The sequence below is a fragment of the Ischnura elegans genome, chromosome 11 (genome assembly GCF_921293095.1).
Source record: "Ischnura elegans chromosome 11, ioIscEleg1.1, whole genome shotgun sequence".
NCBI lineage: Eukaryota > Metazoa > Arthropoda > Insecta > Odonata > Coenagrionidae > Ischnura > Ischnura elegans.
The window spans coordinates 61,924,229-61,943,190 of NC_060256.1; the positions used below are offsets into that span (position 1 = coordinate 61,924,229).

At 39.0% G+C, this 18,962-nt stretch overlaps 1 protein-coding gene across 1 annotated transcript; it reads right to left on the bottom strand.

Moving 5' to 3' along the window:
- Window positions 1-3,611: 3,611 nt before the first annotated feature.
- Window positions 3,612-14,656, bottom strand: LOC124167759 (putative uncharacterized protein DDB_G0271606). The gene is made up of 3 exons (XM_046545773.1): window positions 14,499-14,656; window positions 6,858-8,123; window positions 3,612-4,233 (listed from the first exon to the last, which is right to left on the bottom strand). Exons 1-3 carry the CDS (start codon window positions 14,517-14,519, stop codon window positions 4,087-4,089), a joined length of 1,434 nt encoding a protein of 477 aa, XP_046401729.1. The 5' UTR covers window positions 14,520-14,656; the 3' UTR covers window positions 3,612-4,086.
- Between the last annotated feature and the right edge of the window lie 4,306 nt (window positions 14,657-18,962).

The window sequence follows — 18,962 nt, forward strand, 5'->3', positions numbered from 1 at the left end:
TACACGTATACAGTATAGCAAACATTTTTACACTAACCTTAAAATGTCATCGGCAACATCTGAACTACTGTGCATTACCAACTTAATTCGTAATCGTATGCGTTTAGATAAGGTGTCATAGCATAATACACTGCAATGGAATCATAATAACCAAAGAGATTAAAAACATTGAATGCGTACTTTATTCACTAGCAGAATATTGGTCGGTAAAATAACGCTCGTCGCGGCGGGCGGGAGGGGAAGCGTGAGTCATCAGACTCTAAGCTGGCACGCATTTTGTCTAACACTAACCTTTTGACAATAGCGTTAGAAAAGAATATATTCCCATGGATTCAAAATTAATTTGAGTCGCAGATTATAATTTATACCTTAATTTGACACACCAAAAACTCGAGTTATCCTAAATAAAATTCGAATTATCCACGATTTTTAGCATTGTTTGGATACAAAATGACCAAGGGAAATATTCGAATTAAAGATTATTTCGCGTTAAAGAAGTTCGAATTATCCAGGTTCCAAAACCGAAAAGGTTCCGACTGTATCAAAAAGTTCTTATTAATTTTTTAAAGCCGGACAGTTATATTTCCATCTTTTTTGCATTCTATTCTAAGAGTAGCAATGAATTTACCTCATATCTCCGAAGTTGTACACTGGAAAAAGAGATTTAGAGGAACTTTTCCTTGTAAAGAGTACGTACGCATCACTCCAGTTCGACCAATCTTTTTTCGTGAAATGTTACTCATTTACGTTTACGAACTTCACGGAAAGGCTAACATCATAGCGGTTACGAAGCAAGGGAGGTCGTTGGGGTGGTCATGTACGGCGCACTGAGGAAAACATGGCAATCAGAAAAGTTTTGTCGGCCCTCCACGGGGGGAGGAGAGAAAGGAGGAGGCTTCTACGAAAGACGAGAAGACTGTAGGTTGGGAGATGAAGTCGATTCGCGGAAGATTAGGATGTATTATAGAGGCAGATTGTATTTTGGAGGCACGTTCCCTACATAGACTGCAGCCGTAAGGGTTTTAAAGTATAGCACTGGGTGATGAGAAACCTCAGAGGAAGCACCAGGGCCACCAAAGAAATGTCCTCTACAACCCTAGTATGACCAACATTAGAGTACGCATCTCTTGTCTGGGACCCACATTTTAAAGGAGAGGTGAAGAAATTGGAGAAGGTGCAGAGAAAAGCTGCAAGGTATGTGTTGGGAAAGCATAAGAAAACGGAAAGTGTTCCAGAAATGCTCAGAGTTCTAAGGTGGGAGAGTTTACAAGAGAGGAGGAAAAGAAGCAGGCTATGTGGCATGTTTAGAATAATGAGTGAGGAAAAATCATGGAGAGAATTTAGAGAGAATTTCAAAACTCACCTTTGTTGGAAAAAATTATCACCAGTTCAAGATTAAGTGCCGATCACAAAGGACGAATGCAAAGCAGTTCCCCTTCTTGAAAAGGACCATGAGGGACTGGAACGACCTACCAGCAAAACTATTTGAGCCCTTCCCGAAAACTTAACATATTTTTAAAAAGCTGTAGAAGAAGTAGGGACCAAGTACGACGTTGGCTCCGACATTGACCAGTGGAATGGTATCGTGCAGGCATACAGGCCCTTCCTTCAAGTAGCTTCAAGCCGTACCATTTAATGGAGATTTCATTGAAAAATAGTGTTGTGTGGCTAAGAGATTGGGGAATAGCATGGTAGATTTGAAAGCCGAAAAATACAACCCCTGTTTCAGAAAACAAATGTTTTGCATTACTTATTGAACCCCCTTGTATTATATATTGGACGGCCGGTTCCGCCACGGTGCAACATCAATTAGTGATGATCATGGAGGATGATTATTGTTCTAAAACAATATACAGGGTGGAGAATAATTGTGTCACGAAATTTTCACCCTGGATAGCTGATGTAAGTGGATACGAAACCCTAGGGCGGGCTCGTGGGGTTACTCTCCTGGGCCGAAGTCTGAAGCTATAAGCTTATCACCTCTGCACCGCAGAATGGGGAGGACAAGGCAGGAGAAAGGAAGGAGGCGCCGCCACGATAGGAGCCCGACGACACCTCCTGGGACAGGATAGGGTTGGAAGGGAAGAGGATTCCCGTACCGTCATAGAGGCGGGCGGGTCCTACTACTAGCGAAACCATATTATGTTTCTACAATAAACAAAGATTTTCCTATAAGGAAGAAAAATCCTACGATTTTTCTTAGATAAATAGCTGATGTCTGCGTGAACCAAAATTACCAATGATGGCCGATAACTAGATACCGATTTTTAACCGATAAATAACCGATTTTTAAACTAGATAAACTTTTACCCAAGCGCTCCGATTGGCCGCAAGTTTTCCGTTGCCGGATGTCTTGTATACATCGCGATCTCCGGAAGGCAAAGTATGCGACGTCATAAGTTGTCCAGAGTATCCGGCAACAGGGCAAACTCGCGGCCAATCAGAACGCTTAACTCAAAGTTTCTGTATTTTAAAAATGGTACGTTTTTGACCTAAGCATCATTCATAATTTTGGTTCATTCCGGCATCAGCTGTATAGGGTTAAAATTTCTTGACACAATTTTCTCCATCTTGTATGTGTTAAATTTATAAAGTTATTTAATTAAAATGAAGCAATTTCACCAATTGACGCCAGGGACTGTTGATTATCTTGAGGCGTATCTTTAAATCTCAACAGTTTCGGGGTATATAGGACCCCTCCTAATATTTTCCTGCATCTCAGATTTGTCAATTCCATATCAATATTTTCTGTGATTCAAAACATTCATATTTTTTTCGCAGACAAAATTGAATGAGATCTACTCTAATTATCCTGAAAATGTCTAAATGAAAACGTACGTTTTCCACAAGTTTTACGTCATGAAAAACGAAAAAAAAACATTGCCGGTCGAGAGGTAGTCATAATACATCTTAATTGGAATGATTTCTTTTTCTGGGCGGTCAGCTTTGAAATTTTAATGATACGAACATCGAAGTGAAGGAATGAATAATCGGAGCAGTAAACTTGTCAACTGTTCCAATTACCTGCACTTTAAAACTTGTGGTGCATCAGTAGGTCATAACCATTAATTTTATATTGGATTAAATAATTTAATTATTATTTGCTGCTTGCATTGCCTTTATTGCCATTCATAAAGTACCATTGGATAAACATTACAAAAATAAGTATTGAGAGGAATGACTAATTTTCATTCACCATAATTTGTGATAAAGCAGCCACTATTCTGAGTGAAAATTAAGGCTGAGGTGTATATTCTATCCAGATTTACAATACACGTGCATATACCTAACACCCAGCAATATCATAACAGAAAATATGATACACGAGCATTTTTCCATTCTATTCGTTATCTCTTTGAGATCAATATATAATATCAAATTTAATCGTATAAAATTTGTCATACAACGTTGATTTTTAAATATTTTCAAGCATGAATATCATTTGAAATGAACTCTGACTTTTTGAGTTTCCACACGCATCATTTTTTGTCAACACCTTGAGTTCAAAATAAATCGTCTTTCGAAAAATGTATCGACATTCTTTCCTCTCTCAGCAGTAAATGGCCTTTTACATGGTCTAAATATCCGCTGAAAATCATTCTACCACAAAGTTTCAATCATCATTTTTTTATTTACAGCTTTGGTAATACAATGTAGGCAGTGAGGGAGACATCGTTTGTAAAAAGCACTCCCTTTCACCTTGTTTTCTTTACGCTGAGCAAGTTTTCCCTCGAAAGTCGAATAATTCAACGCGCCAGCAGTTGCGGTAGGCATGTGGTAAAAAATATATTTCAAGGCTTTCTGAAACCCGCGAGGAAAAATTTAAGAGACACAAAAGTGGAAAGCAGGTCTATATATGTTTAAGGGTATAAATCCAATAAGCTAAAATTACTTTACACCGTTGGAGGGATGGATAAAACCAAGTGCGGGGAGTACAGGTAGAAATCCAAAGCGCAACACTCAGTTGTCGGAAGATCTCATTTAAGTGTAGATCGGCGAAGAGTCCTTGGAGGCATTTGAGACTGCTAATGAAGACGGCGAGGTGGTTGGTCTAGGAACAAAACACCTTCATTCTTTACTGCGACATCAATGGTTTCCCGCGATGTCTCCTGTGGTACCAACAGCGTTGGTCGACAGGTGCTGTCCATCAACGTTTGATCGAACAAGAATACTGCTCTGCTGCTGCAAGCTGTGTTGATCTCCATAATATCCGTAGCCAAACTGAGGGCTAACCTGGAAATAAATGGCTTTTTATTAATTTCTACTTATTATAATGAGCAGGGGCGCAGCTAAGAATTAAGGCTAGGGGGGTTTTTAGGCGCAAGTGATACTTGGGAGTGTGGGAGTATTGCATACCCGCCTGGGTAAGCAGGAGAAGCGGGGGCCGTCCTCCAGAAAAATTTTAAGAATAATGGTTCACAATGGCGAGTTTTACAGCTTTCTGAGGGACATTTGACTAATCCTAACACCTTACTATAAGTAATACTGATACAATTAAGTAAAATGGATTAAACTTAAAATTTCTCTGAGCTCTGGGGGGGGGGGTTTATCCCCGAAAACCCCCCCTCGCTGCGCCACTGATAACGAGCAATCTCAGCTTTCAACATCACATTTCGATATCAGTATTTTAATTTGGAGTTAAACCACTCCGAGTAACGTTTCATCGCAATATGACGATTTTTCAGTATGGCATGAAAATTCAACCATGCATGCCATTAATTTAGTTCTGAATGAAAACCTCTTTCCCAAACTACCTAAAAATATGTTACCTATCGTACCCTATGAATGAATTTTTGGCCTCGTTGTAAATGTCTTTTTCGTGGTTAATATTAATACTTTTAAAACCATCAGTCAATGAAATCTATGTTGCTATGCTGTAACACCATTTCATCAATAAGTACAAACACAATTAAAATTCTGTCTCGGCATACTGGACATTTCACTTAACTATTATGTAATCATTCAATCAAATTCAGTCTAGCAGGCTAAAAATTTAATGCTGACAGCTTTCTTTGAACACCTAATGCTGGTTCATCAGTTATTACCCTATCGCTGGTTGCCCTATTATTGAAATATTGTACTTAGACCCTGTGTATTTATTTCTTTTTACAAAGTTTTTGTTTAATTCTATCAATTTTAAGTTAGATTTTTCTGACAAACAGTGCAATAATATAATTACTGGAAGCTAAAACATTTCATTTTTTACGGTATTGGAATTTTCTTTAAATCTAGTCCCTTCACCAGCAATTCTGCGAAGTAGTCTGTCTCTTCATGGTTTATCAGGGATTCGAGGCAAAAGCCGTACGAAAAGTAAAACCTTCTCAGCATTGAAATCATCAGTAAGACCTCACTCAACTTCTAAGTTCTCGAATATGTTTGAACCCTTTCCCAATGAGATTAGACCCTACTTGGAATTCCGTTAGTTATTCAGCTATGATAGCATTTCCATGAAACAGTACATTTCATTCTCAGCATTGAAGAAGTGACCACAGAGTTTCGACCTCAAATTTTCTCAATGATAATTACGTATTATAGCGTAAGACATGAAATAATCTTGTTTGCTCCGGATTGAAGGCCTTTTTCTTGTTTGAAACGGTATGCCTATACGACTCCCTGATAATTTACTATCAATTTTAAGTATAGTAATTGATAATGCTTGCGGTTTCCAGCTGCTTGAAATCGGCCTAATTTAGCTCTTTTAGTGAGGAGAGCAAATAATAGTTGCTAAAATCCATGAAGTAGATGAATGGGGATGTATCTAGTGATTTCTTTAATAATGGCATATTCCTGAGGAAGAATGTGGATCATACTATGACCTATCTGGGCCGTGATGCCCTTTCTAGTGAATTGATTTGTATCCTGTATGTCAACATTTAACTAACTTAGGTTACAAATGTTTCTGCTAATTGCATTTCCTATTTTTCCCCACAATATTTTGATTTTATTGACAAGGCAAGGCTGAAGTTTTCATGCAGTATAGGAAAAACTGCCTATGGCTTGGTGAAGTAGAACATGGTAAATTTTAAAGGAAAGCCGTAAACATAAATTAATCAATTTTTACCTTTAAGAGTACTTTAGGAAATAGCTTTCCATCGTTTGAATCTCAGTTCTAAGGAAGCACTTGCTGGAAGGTTTTATTTTTCGTACCTACACAGTTATATAAAATCTATTCTTTATTATCATTGGTATTCACTTTTGAATATTCTCACAATATCCCCCTATTAATGAAGTCAGCGGTTTCAACTTAAAAATAGCCCCTATTTCATTTTTTTCTTTCTTGCTTTGTGAAGATCTTTTCCAGGTAGAAATTCGCAATAATTAAAATGACATGCTTCGTGACTCTGTTCTCTCCTCAACTCAGGTATGATTTGTTTTCGCCAGGGCGGAGAGGAAATGAACATTTAAAATAGCAAAGGCATGTTAGTCAGACAAGGAAACTTTATTTCCTTTCATAAGTAAATACTGCTGAGAAGGTCAGCATTGGCTTGGAAAGTTGTTTTTTCCGCCTCGCAATTATCTATTGTATAACTTGTAAAATTAAGTGTCTTGGGCCTTTAAAAGAGGCGTTAAAACGAGTAAGATGGCCTCAAAGAATATAAAATATACTTTATTTTAATAAATACTCGTAGAAAACTACTGTTTTTGAGTCCTGAAAATCACGTTTACGACATCAAACATCCCCGGATCTCCTTTTGCCCAGGAGTGTTTTCCATACACACTTGAAGGCCGTAAACCCCCATATCAAAATCCTGTCTTGAAGTACCTATACGGAGGTAAAATTTGGAGGTTCTGGGTTCAATGCTGCCGAGTTCGTTTCTTAATCTATAGAATTTATCTACTTAAAATGTCACACTTACGAATCGAACGCTGTATGAGCTGAATCCAGCGTCGGTGGGGTGTGCTTGAGGAAGTCCGTGAGCGGCTACAGCGGCAACGGTAGGGGTCAGCGTGGGAAGTACAGTCGGGAATGTCCTCACGGACGCATCCTCGAAGGAAGCAGAAGCGGATCCAGACACCCTCGTTGTGGCTGCTTGCTGTTCCCTCTGCCTCTGCTGAAACCTGGCCGCCTCAGCATCAACTCCAAGACCTTGGAAGGCAATCCTCTGCTGACTCTGGGTCTGCTGGCGCTGGAAAGAGAGGGATCCTGGAATCTGGGACCTGGCGTTTCCGGCGGAGAAGCCACCGTGTCCTTGTCTCTGAAGGGAGAGGGTCAGGGATGAGATGTCCGGTCGGCGGTGAACGTTGTTCTCAACATCCTGGGCCTGTGGGATTCCATGCTGTTCGGTAAGGTACGCCACCCTGTTGCGTCCCTGGATGGGTTCTCCGTGTCTAGCCACGTCGAGATTGACATCAGCACTCTCAAGTCTGCCTTCCCTGGAGATACCGCCGAAAGAAGCCTCGTTGACGCCATAGTTGTACCTCTGCTGGTCCTGAAGCTGTTGCTGCTCCTGCTGGGCGTATTGCTGTTGCTGGAACTGCTGCTGCTGAGCGAACTGCTGTTGGTGTTGTTGCTGCTGCTGCTGCTGGTTCTGGGATTGCCTCAACGATTCGACTCCGTCCCTCCTATCGAATTCGTTCACGTTGTACTCAAATCGGTTTCGCTGCTGGATCTGCTGTCCCTGGTGTTGGAGTTGAGCTCGCTGTTGCTGTCTCTGCTGCTGTTCCTGGAGCTGTTGCTGCTGGATCTGCTGTTGCTGAATCTGCTGCTGTTGGATCTGCTGCTGCTGAATCTGCTGTTGCTGTATCTGCTGCTGCTGTTCCCTAAACTGTTGCTGACGCTGCTGGATCTGCTGGCGTTCCCTCTGGCGGTCGATGCCCGAACTCCTTTCCAGTCCCGAAGAGGAGAGCCTGTCTCCAGCCCGGGAGGACACGGATTCGGTGACGACGGTAGCTCCGCTGATTCCGGTCAGCGTGGCAGCGGTGGCGATGGGGGTGGCGGCTGTGGGTGCACCTGGGTAGGCCAAGGAGAGTTGGTAGGTGAGGGGCTGGTGGGCAGTCAGGGTCTCGTGGTGCTGGGGATGGTCGAGGTATATGAACGGCGTGGGTGAGGCGGCCGGGATGAAAACTTGTGTCGATGCCGGGAGCAAGCCAGCAGATACGCTGCAGAAGCATAGAGCTGCCGCCTAAAAACGTAAGAAAAAGAACCACATGTTAAAAGTTGCGTATGGTAAGGTTATTTTAACAATTGAGGTTATTTTGGTAATAAAAACCGAGTTTCCGTAGTAAATTAAAGCGTTCTTCACTCTTTTTTCAACGCTAAGGCTAGCTGTATACTTAGACAAATAATAAAATAATAAATAATATCTATCATGTCATAGCCGTCAGGAAAACTAGGGAATATTGTACCGAATTTTCACGGAGTTGAAAACTCAGACTTAAGCATTTCTTTAGCCATTTTAATTTTGTTTTAGATATTTGAGGGTAGAACTTACCCACTTATTCATGGGAACTTTTCCTTTCCCTCTCACTTAGAGGCTGTTATTAAGGATATAGCGAAGGCTCCTCCCTGATTTTGAACGCAAGACTTTCCGGTTAGAAGTTTAATGCTTTACCCACTATGCCAATACGCTCCCCACACGAGTCCCACGAGAAATTATCATGCATAGGTTACCAGAGAAATAGATATTTTGAACTCCAAATATTTCTTAGGCGTCCAAAAGGCATTTATAGTATTTAAATTACTTTATTTTTATCTCGTTATAGAGGACCCAGAAGAGGGCGTCGGTAAATCGCCGTGCTGGTATTAGGATAAGCCACGGTAGGAAATCGGCTAAAGGCAATGAAGAGCATTCTCGCTTGCTGATTATTCCATCGTTCTATCTCTCTCTTGACCTTTTTTCATCCTATCAGGATAAAAATAATATTGCTTGCTGTTGAGAAATGAATAAAGTTCTCCTCATTATTCTTGTAAACCAATTAATTTTTTATGAAATATATTGCTCATTTTTACCTGGTGAGATAAAAAAAGGTAATAATGATTCATTTATTTCGGATTAAAGAATTGCATCGATGATTTCAAGATTGAAGCCGTGGAAAAGGATTAGGAAATAGTCTTGAGCTAATACAAGTCCGGTAAAACCTGTAATACTATTGAAAAATTGTCCATGACATTTCATGCTGCCACAGATCTATTAGCCGCTCGACACAACATGATGGAAATTGATCATCGTTCGAATACAATGAGGATATTCCAACCAGCCTTTCCGGTGAATTTTACACCCCGAAGAGACATTTTCTTCACAGATGTGATTAGAAAAATAATATCTTGTTTCATAGTGGCGACTTATAGGCAGGAGTAAAGGTCTGTACTAATCGCCATTATGTGGATAACCAATCACATTACGAATAAATCAGAGATTATCCCCAGCGGTGGTATTTCCTCAGTTATGCATATAAATTCTTTCAGACATATCTTAACGGTATTGTAATTCGAAAGATATTTTTGAAATTCATTATTAATAAAAATAAGTGTGAAGTATTGTTATTGTTTTCCTCTACATCTGGTTCTAGACATACTTTCAATTAATTTGACCCAGTTTTCTTTAGTATTCCCATCAGCTTCTATTCGAAGATACGGGATAATGAAAAAATTTAATAAAAATTTTAATCTGGGAATGTAATCGAGTCCATGTTTCCAAGTGTATGTATCACATATGTTTTTGTATTATTCGTGTCTTCTTTAATGTACAGGGGTGGGTGACAGTGGAGGACGGTGAGATAACGCCTGCATGCCGAGGTTTTAGGATCGCATGACGCAAGCCACAAGGCGCGCAGATGGGTTTCCACGTCAACAGACGCCCAGCACGAATGAGAAAGCATCTCGGGCGAAAAGAAAATAATAAGGTAAGGGGTAACTGTGGGAGGCGAAACGGGATTCCTGACAAAAGAAAAGGTGCGAAGTGTGGTGCTCTCTGGTGTTATATATGGAGACAAATGGGTGGATTAGTTGCCTCCAGTCATCTCTCCGGAAAACAAAGAAAATGTCCTCTCTAGTCCATCCCGTAGCGAGGGAACACATAATTCAGTGTGTTCTTCCGACGCCGACCCCTTTTAACTTCTTCGTCCAACCCCATCTCATACCTCGCACTTAATCACTATTATTTTAAATCAAGACCCTATTCTGTTTTCCTAATTAAATCCAAGCATAAATTTTCTCTTCAAGGAGCATGCCTAATAATTGCTCCATTGACCCTTATTTTACACATTTAAAGAGGAACTAAGTAATGATATACTAAGAGCTCAGGTGCTAATTCGATGACTGCGATCTTAACACTCAAATAACATCTTGGTAATAGTTTCCCTCTACATTTACCTACTCATTTCATTTCTTAAAATTTCTGACATTAAGAGGGGTCATCACTCAAATTTGATTGGTTGTTATTCGTGACGTACCGCTCGTTTATAACTTAAGCTAACATCACGAAATTACCAAGCTGCATTGAGTAGGCTCTTGGAGATATCCGCTTGAATCTCGAAATGGAAAATTTCGGCACAGCATTTTCTCAACTTTAAATTTTTCATACATGGGGTAATAGAAAACGTAAGTTTAGGTTACGATTTAAACCATGCACATTTCGAGATGAAAACGCAAGTATTAGAGTAAAGTGACGAAAATAGACAAAATACGGCCGATGGAAAGGAATTTTTGCATGTTCCTATTTTGCTTAAACTGTTTTCTCACATAAAACTAAAGTATATATCTGAAATTGTCATCTGGATATTTATTTCGTAGTTTACAACTTGAACCTGTGAAGACAGACTTGATACTTTTACATTACATTACTATTATGCATTTCATGAGATGGAGCAAGAATGTATAGAGAGTGGTTGAAGGGAATGAGGGTAATACTTTCAAGTAATGAATTCCATTCTCATTAATCTACTGGATACTATTCTCAATTTGGCAATCGAGCTTTGAATTACAAAAGTTGAACTCAAATTCACTAGAAAATTTGAGTGAAGAAGATATAACGGCGCAATATTTTATCCGATGTTGTGATCATTTTTTGTTGCACTAAATAGGTTATTTTCTATTATAAAATATGTTTTAATTATATTATTACAATATAACCAAATTTTATGGTATTGTTACCAAACATTATAAAAAGAGCATTAATATTTTGCAAAATTGCTCAAGCATTGGTAACCCGCTGTTCCAATGTACCTGCTGTGGAATGATCTATATTTATTCATTTACAACTACCCTGTAAACGGAAAATTACAGCCTTTTCAACTGGAGTTTCTACAATTACAATGCACAAAATATATGAAAGGACAAAATTTTATCAAAGGACTTATACATTGCTTCTTGATAAAATATTGTCCCTTATGATCATCATTATACAGTGTAAAGGTGACACACGTTTTTAAATTTCAATCTCGAATCTGGAAAGCACAGGCCTCAGTGACGGCTGTGTTAATTTCTCTCCGGCTCCAGTAAAGGCTCAAATCCGGTCTGGTAAGGCTATGCACCATTAAAATCATGAGTTTTTTAATTACCAACCTCATTAATTGTAATAGAAGACTAAATTTCATGAATTTTGTGGGGTAAAATAAGTCTCTAACACAATAAAAACGCCGTTAGTCAGTGGGGGACAACTTACATCACTGACTGGACTTAATTGAAGGGGTGTTTCAGGAGTAAAACGCGAAAGTTATTAAGAAGAAAATCTGAGTGCTAATATGCGGAAGAAAGAAAACAGTGACCTACGTCCGCAAATTTGAGAAGTTGGAACGAGTAATACCATTCATCCACCCTGGGGGTACCAACACCTTTGGTGTAAGAAGCATAACAGACATCAACCGCCATGTAGCCCTAGCTGAGGCGGCATTCATAATGGCGAAATTGGTGATTGGTGGAGATGGTTTACAGCTTATATCGTTTTCTCCATAGGGAAGGGAAAAGGTGAAAAAAGCTGCTACCCTGCTCCAAGAATGTAAGATTAAAGATGAGGGAACAGTGTGTCAAAATATTTATCTGGGCATCGGCACTCTTCCAATAAGAAACATGGATGATTAGAAATGCTGATTTAAAATATTGCAACCCTTCGATTTCTGGATTGATAAGTAAGATCAGATGGTTGCATAGGGTGAAAAACGAAATATATCGAAGAATTAAAGAAGAAAGGGTACTTTATTGCACCATACGCAAGAGCCTGGTGGATAGTCAAAAGACAGCAGTGACGGAAGGAAATGTTGGGAAGATACTTAACACAGAAAAAGGGCTCACAGAAGAAGAACAGCAGTGAAAAAAGGAACTAGTATAGGAAGGAAGAAATGGAGGGCTGCGCTATACCAACATTAGGTTGGTAATAACTTAATTTGAATTAATTATTTAAAAAAAATGAATTCTCAATAAAATCCTATAATTTACCAGCTCTTTGGTGAAACCTCGTTCGTGTGTTGAAGATTACGAGAGCTATGGAGCAAGAGTAGAAACCGGTGGATAGTTCGTATGATAGCGCCCAGTGATTACGTGAGAATTAAAAAAAAAGGAAATTTGATCTAAAAATTCTCCGAGCAAGACCAAGGAAAGAATTGAAAGAGAATTCCCCCGAGGAAGTACTAAGATATGTGCCAAAATATGTGACGAGCACGGGGCCACTTATTAGTGAGGCATAAACAGTCACTCCAAAAATGAATCCGAATATGGAAAAAACCTCGCTACGGAGCCCGAAAGAAAACACTCCGACGGCCCAACGTGAGCGTGGGCGTGAGTTACCTCAGGAAATGCCATCCGCTAATTTTAATTCCGATTGGGCTTATGCCCCTGGAGTTTGACTCCATCTTCAATGGTAAGGTCGCTTCCGCCTCCGTCCTAGTCCGCTCTTGGTGGCATAGGAGTGAGGGATACAGATAGCTTTATGTAACAACCTCACAAGTTTTCCCCGACCCGGCCCCATCAGTTAAGTGGGACTCCTGGGTGTCAACATTTTGTTGAAAACGATAGTATTTGGGACAGAAAAAGGGCTTACGGAGGGAGAGCATTAGAGAACTGAAGGAACTAGTTGAGATGGCAAAAATGGACGGCTTTGCTATACAAACATTAGGATTGTAATTAATTCGTGTGAGTCATAAAAATTATTTGCATTCTCAATAAAATCCTATCCTTATATTTAATTTTACCTTTTCAAGCATTTTATTTAAAGACGGCATTCATATGCTCTAATAACTTGACGTCAATATCAACTTTTTGCTCGAATGCCATGCACATGGTATCCTCTAATCCATTTTACAGTAATCCTATTTGTATCTGTTAGAAATGGCGTTAACGTGATTGTCATTTTATAGTCACATTTTTCATTAAATTACACAACATATTCGCCAGAAACTTTCGAGAAAACGCAATGATATGCCAAATTTTAATTTGTGGATAATATAATACCGATTCATATTGTCAAAATTCTTACAAATTCGTACTGTCAGAAAGGGATGTGTGTTATGATGCAAGCTACTATTATCATTTGGTGGATATTTCCTCAGGATTCTGTGTAAAAAATGAATATTTCAGAAGGACAGCATGCAAAACAGCAAAAATTATATACCCCAATTATTTTGATCGAAATATATTGAAGGAATAAGGCCGACATTTATTTCTTTGAGTATTATCGAGTACCATATGTGCCGTGTGATCACTGAAATAGTTACTGACATACACAAAAAATGTATCATACAGGTACAGGCCCAAAGGATGACCATATGATTCATTGTGACCGAGTGCTATTTAAATTCAAGAAAGTAACCTCCATGCCCACAATTCTGTTCTTTGCTACCTTAAAAATCAATAAAATTCAAAAGAACTCTCAAATGTATTACCTGGGGCAGATAAATAAAGGCACAAGGAAGGAGGTTATCCGGGAACCGGAGGAACCGACTAGAAGCCGCTTGAAAAAGCGGGCTGGTGAAATGTGGACTGTTCCATTTCTATATTAATTCTACGGTATAGATACCTTTTTCTCAACTTATACGTAACCAAACTCTACAAATGAGGTACCAAAATGCACAGAATTTATCATAGAACATGCGACGGCATATCTTACTTCCTAAATATTGATATTGTTTCCTAAAATTGGTTTTTAAATAATTAAAAAAAAACGGTATATATTCCTGACATTAACGGCGTACAAACTGATACATTTGTTCATTTGCAACAATATCTCGCATTCTTTAAATAACATTTATCAAAATGCGGCTTATTCCACATTAAAGTCTCCTGTTGATACGTAAGTATGAGTCATCATGTGCGTTTAACAGAGGATAGTGTAATTACTTCCAATGGTTGTGTTTAAAGAGGTCCTCTGACCTCAATTTTTACATGAACATTCCAATTGAATTTGTACATAAGACCCTGCCTTTTTTTCTACATTTTAAAATTAGAAACGCGCCTATCCCTCTGTGGATTTGCATTGAAAATACCGGGGGAAGCCCGCTGGGAGAGGGCGCATCACGCTCGTAGAATATATTAATTCTAGGATTAATGATATTGGCAGGACACTCACCCAAAGTAGTCTATTTGCCATGGTGCGCTCTGTGTGTCGGAACAGCCCTCTTTAATATACTCCAAGTTGCTCCGATATCTCCAAGTTGACAATCGCTCCTTCACAGTCCCTCCGCTATGATGGATGTGTTCGGACTCTTTGGCGGAGCGCTGGCTGATGATTGTGACCAGCATCACCAGGGGCGATCGTTTTATACCCGCCGAGGCGACCTTGACACGCCGGCCCGCGCCAATGCGTGAAGTCACGGCGAGTCCAAGTCTGGCCGAGTAACGTCTCCCTCCTGTCGGGGCCATCCACACGACGGTGTCGCGGGTGGGGTAGGTTGGGCGCCAAGGGATTTTTGCTCCCATGCCGCGTGTGATATGGTCTGGGCGTTGGTCCTATAACGTTACCAATCATCCGACACCTCAACGACGGGGCTAAATCCCCTTTTTTCTCACGAGCTCGCTGAGACGCTGGAAGGGAAGGCTTAAGGTCTCAGTATGAAGGGAAGGGGGGTGTGGAGGAATGTTCTCTTGTGGAAGAGTTTTCTCCACCCCGGGAATTGGGGTAGAGCTCTGCTGCTCCACTGTCGCTTTCGTCACTGCCCCTGAAATATATCGTAAATTCTTCGGTGAGCAAAGCTTAGAGGAGGCTGCATATAGGAGGACGAATCAGCGCCGTTGATGCTTAATTTTAATTGCCACTCGGGCAATTTAATCGGTTTTCAAAAATATCCGTAACGCGGTGATGAGGCGAGGTCCATGGGCGAAGGTGCTTACCTAGGGGCCCCGGCGGCGACCTGATCAAAGGGCCCCAAAAGGCAAGTTTCTCCATAAAAAAGTGAGATGAAATGATGGCCATATGATGTGATAGATTTTAAAAACTTACCAATATCAAAATAGTTCAGTTTACCATATAAAGCAACATTATTTTCAGCTCTTCATATGCATAAGTAAACATGTGTTTTGTTTTGTTCTTATCTACCTTAAAATGTGTTTTTCAGCACGTAAAAAATTATCAAAATCTTCTTTGGATAAAGGGGTTACTTTGAAGTTACAAGCGTTAGATTTAAATTCTCGGATGCATGGGACGGTCAGCACAAATGCATTATGTAGGTACAGGGTCTGTAGCTTTTCAGGGCGGGGGCCTTGTGGGGAGAGTGTTGAAAATAATGGATATATTTGTGATTTTTCTCTAATGAAATATTTTATCACATAAGCTTGGAAAAAACTATGCAAAAATTAATTATGAATGTCTAAAATGAACTTATCCGCCCTCCTCAGACCTAAAATATATTTTCCGCCTGGATTATTGCATACCACCTAGGCGCCACGAAAATTATGGCACCTCAAAAAGAATGATGTTAATCCTTCCCTGAGGTGGTTCTTGATGAAATTTTTCATTAAAATTTCTTGCTTTTTTTTTAATTATTCCTTATTTTTATCATTTAATAAGAAATTTTCCTAAAAATGCATTAATTTACCTCACAAGCGGTTGTTCCCTTAAAGACTTTTCTATTAAAGAGTACGCGTAGAGTAAATTATGCTCGAGAAAAGTTTTTAAAATGGATTTTGTTCAAATTATTTCGGGACCGATTCTTTTTTACTTCGTTTCAGCCACCGGTTCCAAAATCTAAAATCGATGGAATCAAGAACCGGAGAACCAAACCGAACCTTTCCCATGCATAAGTATACTGGCGATCGCTCCCTAGGAAACCCAGAACAGGAGATGCCGCATAGTTTTTGGGGGGTTTGGGAGGTTGCAGCGAGGGCATTCGGCATTTTTACCGCGTTTTCTCGAAGTCACTCTCTTTTCTGTTTGTTTGCTAGTCCGCCCGGGCAAAATCTGGCAACTCAAATGTGACCCAGTACCCAATTAGCAAACGATTTGAAATATTATACACCAATAAGAATCAGATGCATTGCATTCTTACAATACAAGTTCTGCTCATAAAATAACGGGAATTTTAGTTTTTTGAATAAAATATTTATTTATTTATTTGTTTATTTATTTATTTGTTTATTTATAATTTATTTATTTATTCATTATGATTAATCTTGTCGCCCTCACAACAGTCCCCAATAGTTATGATGCACTTGTGCCGGCGCTTCTTTCAAACCTGGAAATACTTCTCAAAACTCGATCGTTGGGGTAAACTTAAGCTCTGTCAGCGATTTCTTGTAATGTCGTCTATGCTTGTAAAACGACGAACCTTTGAAGTTCTCTTTATTTTTGGAAAAAGGAAAAATTCACACGCAGCCATATCTGGCGATTATGGAGGCTGGGTCATCGTTACAGTATTGTTTTTCACCAAAATTTCACGAACAGACAGTGAAGCGTGAGCCAAAAAACGCCGAATTCATAAAAATAAGTCTAATCTTAGTGGCTACCACGGACAAAGTAAGCAATGAATGCAGTTGAAATTTTGTCATACTCAAGGGGCATGTATTCCAAAGGGCTTATGATGCACAGTTTTTGACATTAACATTTAAAGTGATCGATCAGCTGCAGCAAGTTTTAAGGATGTATTTTTTCGCTGTTGAACATGTGTTCTATTTTGGTACAGAAAATCTTATTAGATTATTTCAAATAAATATAATCTTATTAGATTTTGGAAAGTTAGCCCAGCTATAATAAATGATTACTGAATCTTTGGTATGTTAATTATTAAAAAATAGTTTTAAGTAATTTTAAGCAGTGATTTGCCATGGGGACTTCACATCAAAAGGACTACGACCAAAGATTTTAGAGTATCATATTTTTGAATGATATCCATGGGGGTATGTTGTAGCAAAACTAATGACTTATTGTTAGAGTGAAAGGGAAGAAGACAGAGAAGAGAAGCATTTGTTCGACCAATCTTAGAATATCATCGGCAAGGAGAGATTAATCAGCTGGCAAAATATCAGCGTATAGCTGCAAGAAATGTTGTAATGGGAAATTTGAAAAGCAAGGCAAGTGATTCTGCGTGGAGGAACCCATCAAGCAGTACCCAAGGCCCTAGTTATTTGGCGAGGTAGGATCATAATTTTAAGATAGAGCTTCTTAGGCAGCTCTCAAATACACTAAAATTTTCCTTGCTACACCGGGGAATATAAGACCGGAATGGTTTTTCCGACGAAATAATGGTGTCCTTCCCAATTAAAACTCTGGTTTGTATGACGAGGGTGGAAAAATTGAATTATGAGGGCCTTGTGTATTTAGAATTGTATATTTTGGACTTTATAACGCGTCAAGTTGCATAGCAGAATAATTCTCAATCAAATCCTTGTACTATCGTCATTTTTTTCTAATATTTTTTTATATCTTTTCTTATTTAGCATTGCGCGTCCTCCGTCGTTTTAGGCTTTCCTACTTCGCACTTTTTTTAATTTATTCGTAATTTTTAAATTTTTTAGTAGCCTAAATGCTAAAGGCTAACTTTTATAAAATAAAGTTGTAAAAATATTACTATAAAATATTTTTCAATATACATAATAAACCTTTTTATTTTAAATAAAAATAAGGAAATGTTACAATAAATTTAAAAAATTAATTGAAAAACCCTGGTTCCACCACCTTGTTCAATAGCTCAAAATTGCACCCTCAAAACTTACGCTGCAGCCGTGTGATCACTTAAATATTTAATTGCCGAAATTTTGGATTATACGGCCTCTAAAGGTTTTAAAATACGAAGTGTGTCCAGAAAAGAACGGGAATTAATGAATTGAAAAACCCACGTTTTTACTCGAAGTTAAAATCTAGTAAAAATAATAATAATGGCGGAAATAGTAATAGATGGCCCTATTTCATTCATTTGCATAGTTCATAGCATACAATAACCATCAGTTGTCATTCATATTCACAGATTGAAACATTAAGCACCCCAGAAGGACACTCTTTGGACAATTAACATCCGATGCATATGGCAAGCAGGCACATAAAAATACCTGGTGTACTGATACAAGGATCCAAGAGCATGAGACGCACGTATGTACTAACTTTGGTCGCAATCCATGCAGCCGTATGGAAACGCATGCCAAACAGACGATCAGACATCCTCTTTTTTTTGTATATACAGATGCTCATACGGATTTGGCCGAGAAATTTTAAAACAAAAAATTAAATATTATTGATCTTATTTATGTATAATTTCGCAATACTCACGTAAACGTTTCAAATTTTACAACAAAAAATTAAATAATATTGATCTTACTTATATGTAATTTCGCAATTTTTATGTGAAGTCATATGAATGCATAAGACACTTTTATTTTTACCTCGCAAATAAATTTGGGGCCGCGACGTGGGATTGAGTAAGAATTTCTTTCGTCATAACTTTTCGTGCCATCTATCGTATTCTAGAATGAATTGCTATATGGGGTATGAGTTCTTACTTGAGACGACCCAATTCTTACTCCTAATCCATCCTCTCACGTCTATAGCTGCACTTGCGTGCCGTCTGGGGTTGACGCGATTTTTCCTAGCGCACAGGGATCACGA

Bases quoted from the DNA above. Each gene is read 5' to 3' on its own strand.
- LOC124167759 (XM_046545773.1), bottom strand. From the start codon at position 14,519: ATGGCAAATAGACTACTTTGG. The intron at 8,124-14,498 runs GTGAGTGTCCTG...TTACGTTTTTAG, and splicing joins TGGCAAATAGACTACTTTGG to GCGGCAGCTCTATGCTTCTG. The intron at 4,234-6,857 runs GTAAGTGTGACA...ATTTATTTCCAG, and splicing joins GCTCATACAGCGTTCGATTC to GTTAGCCCTCAGTTTGGCTA.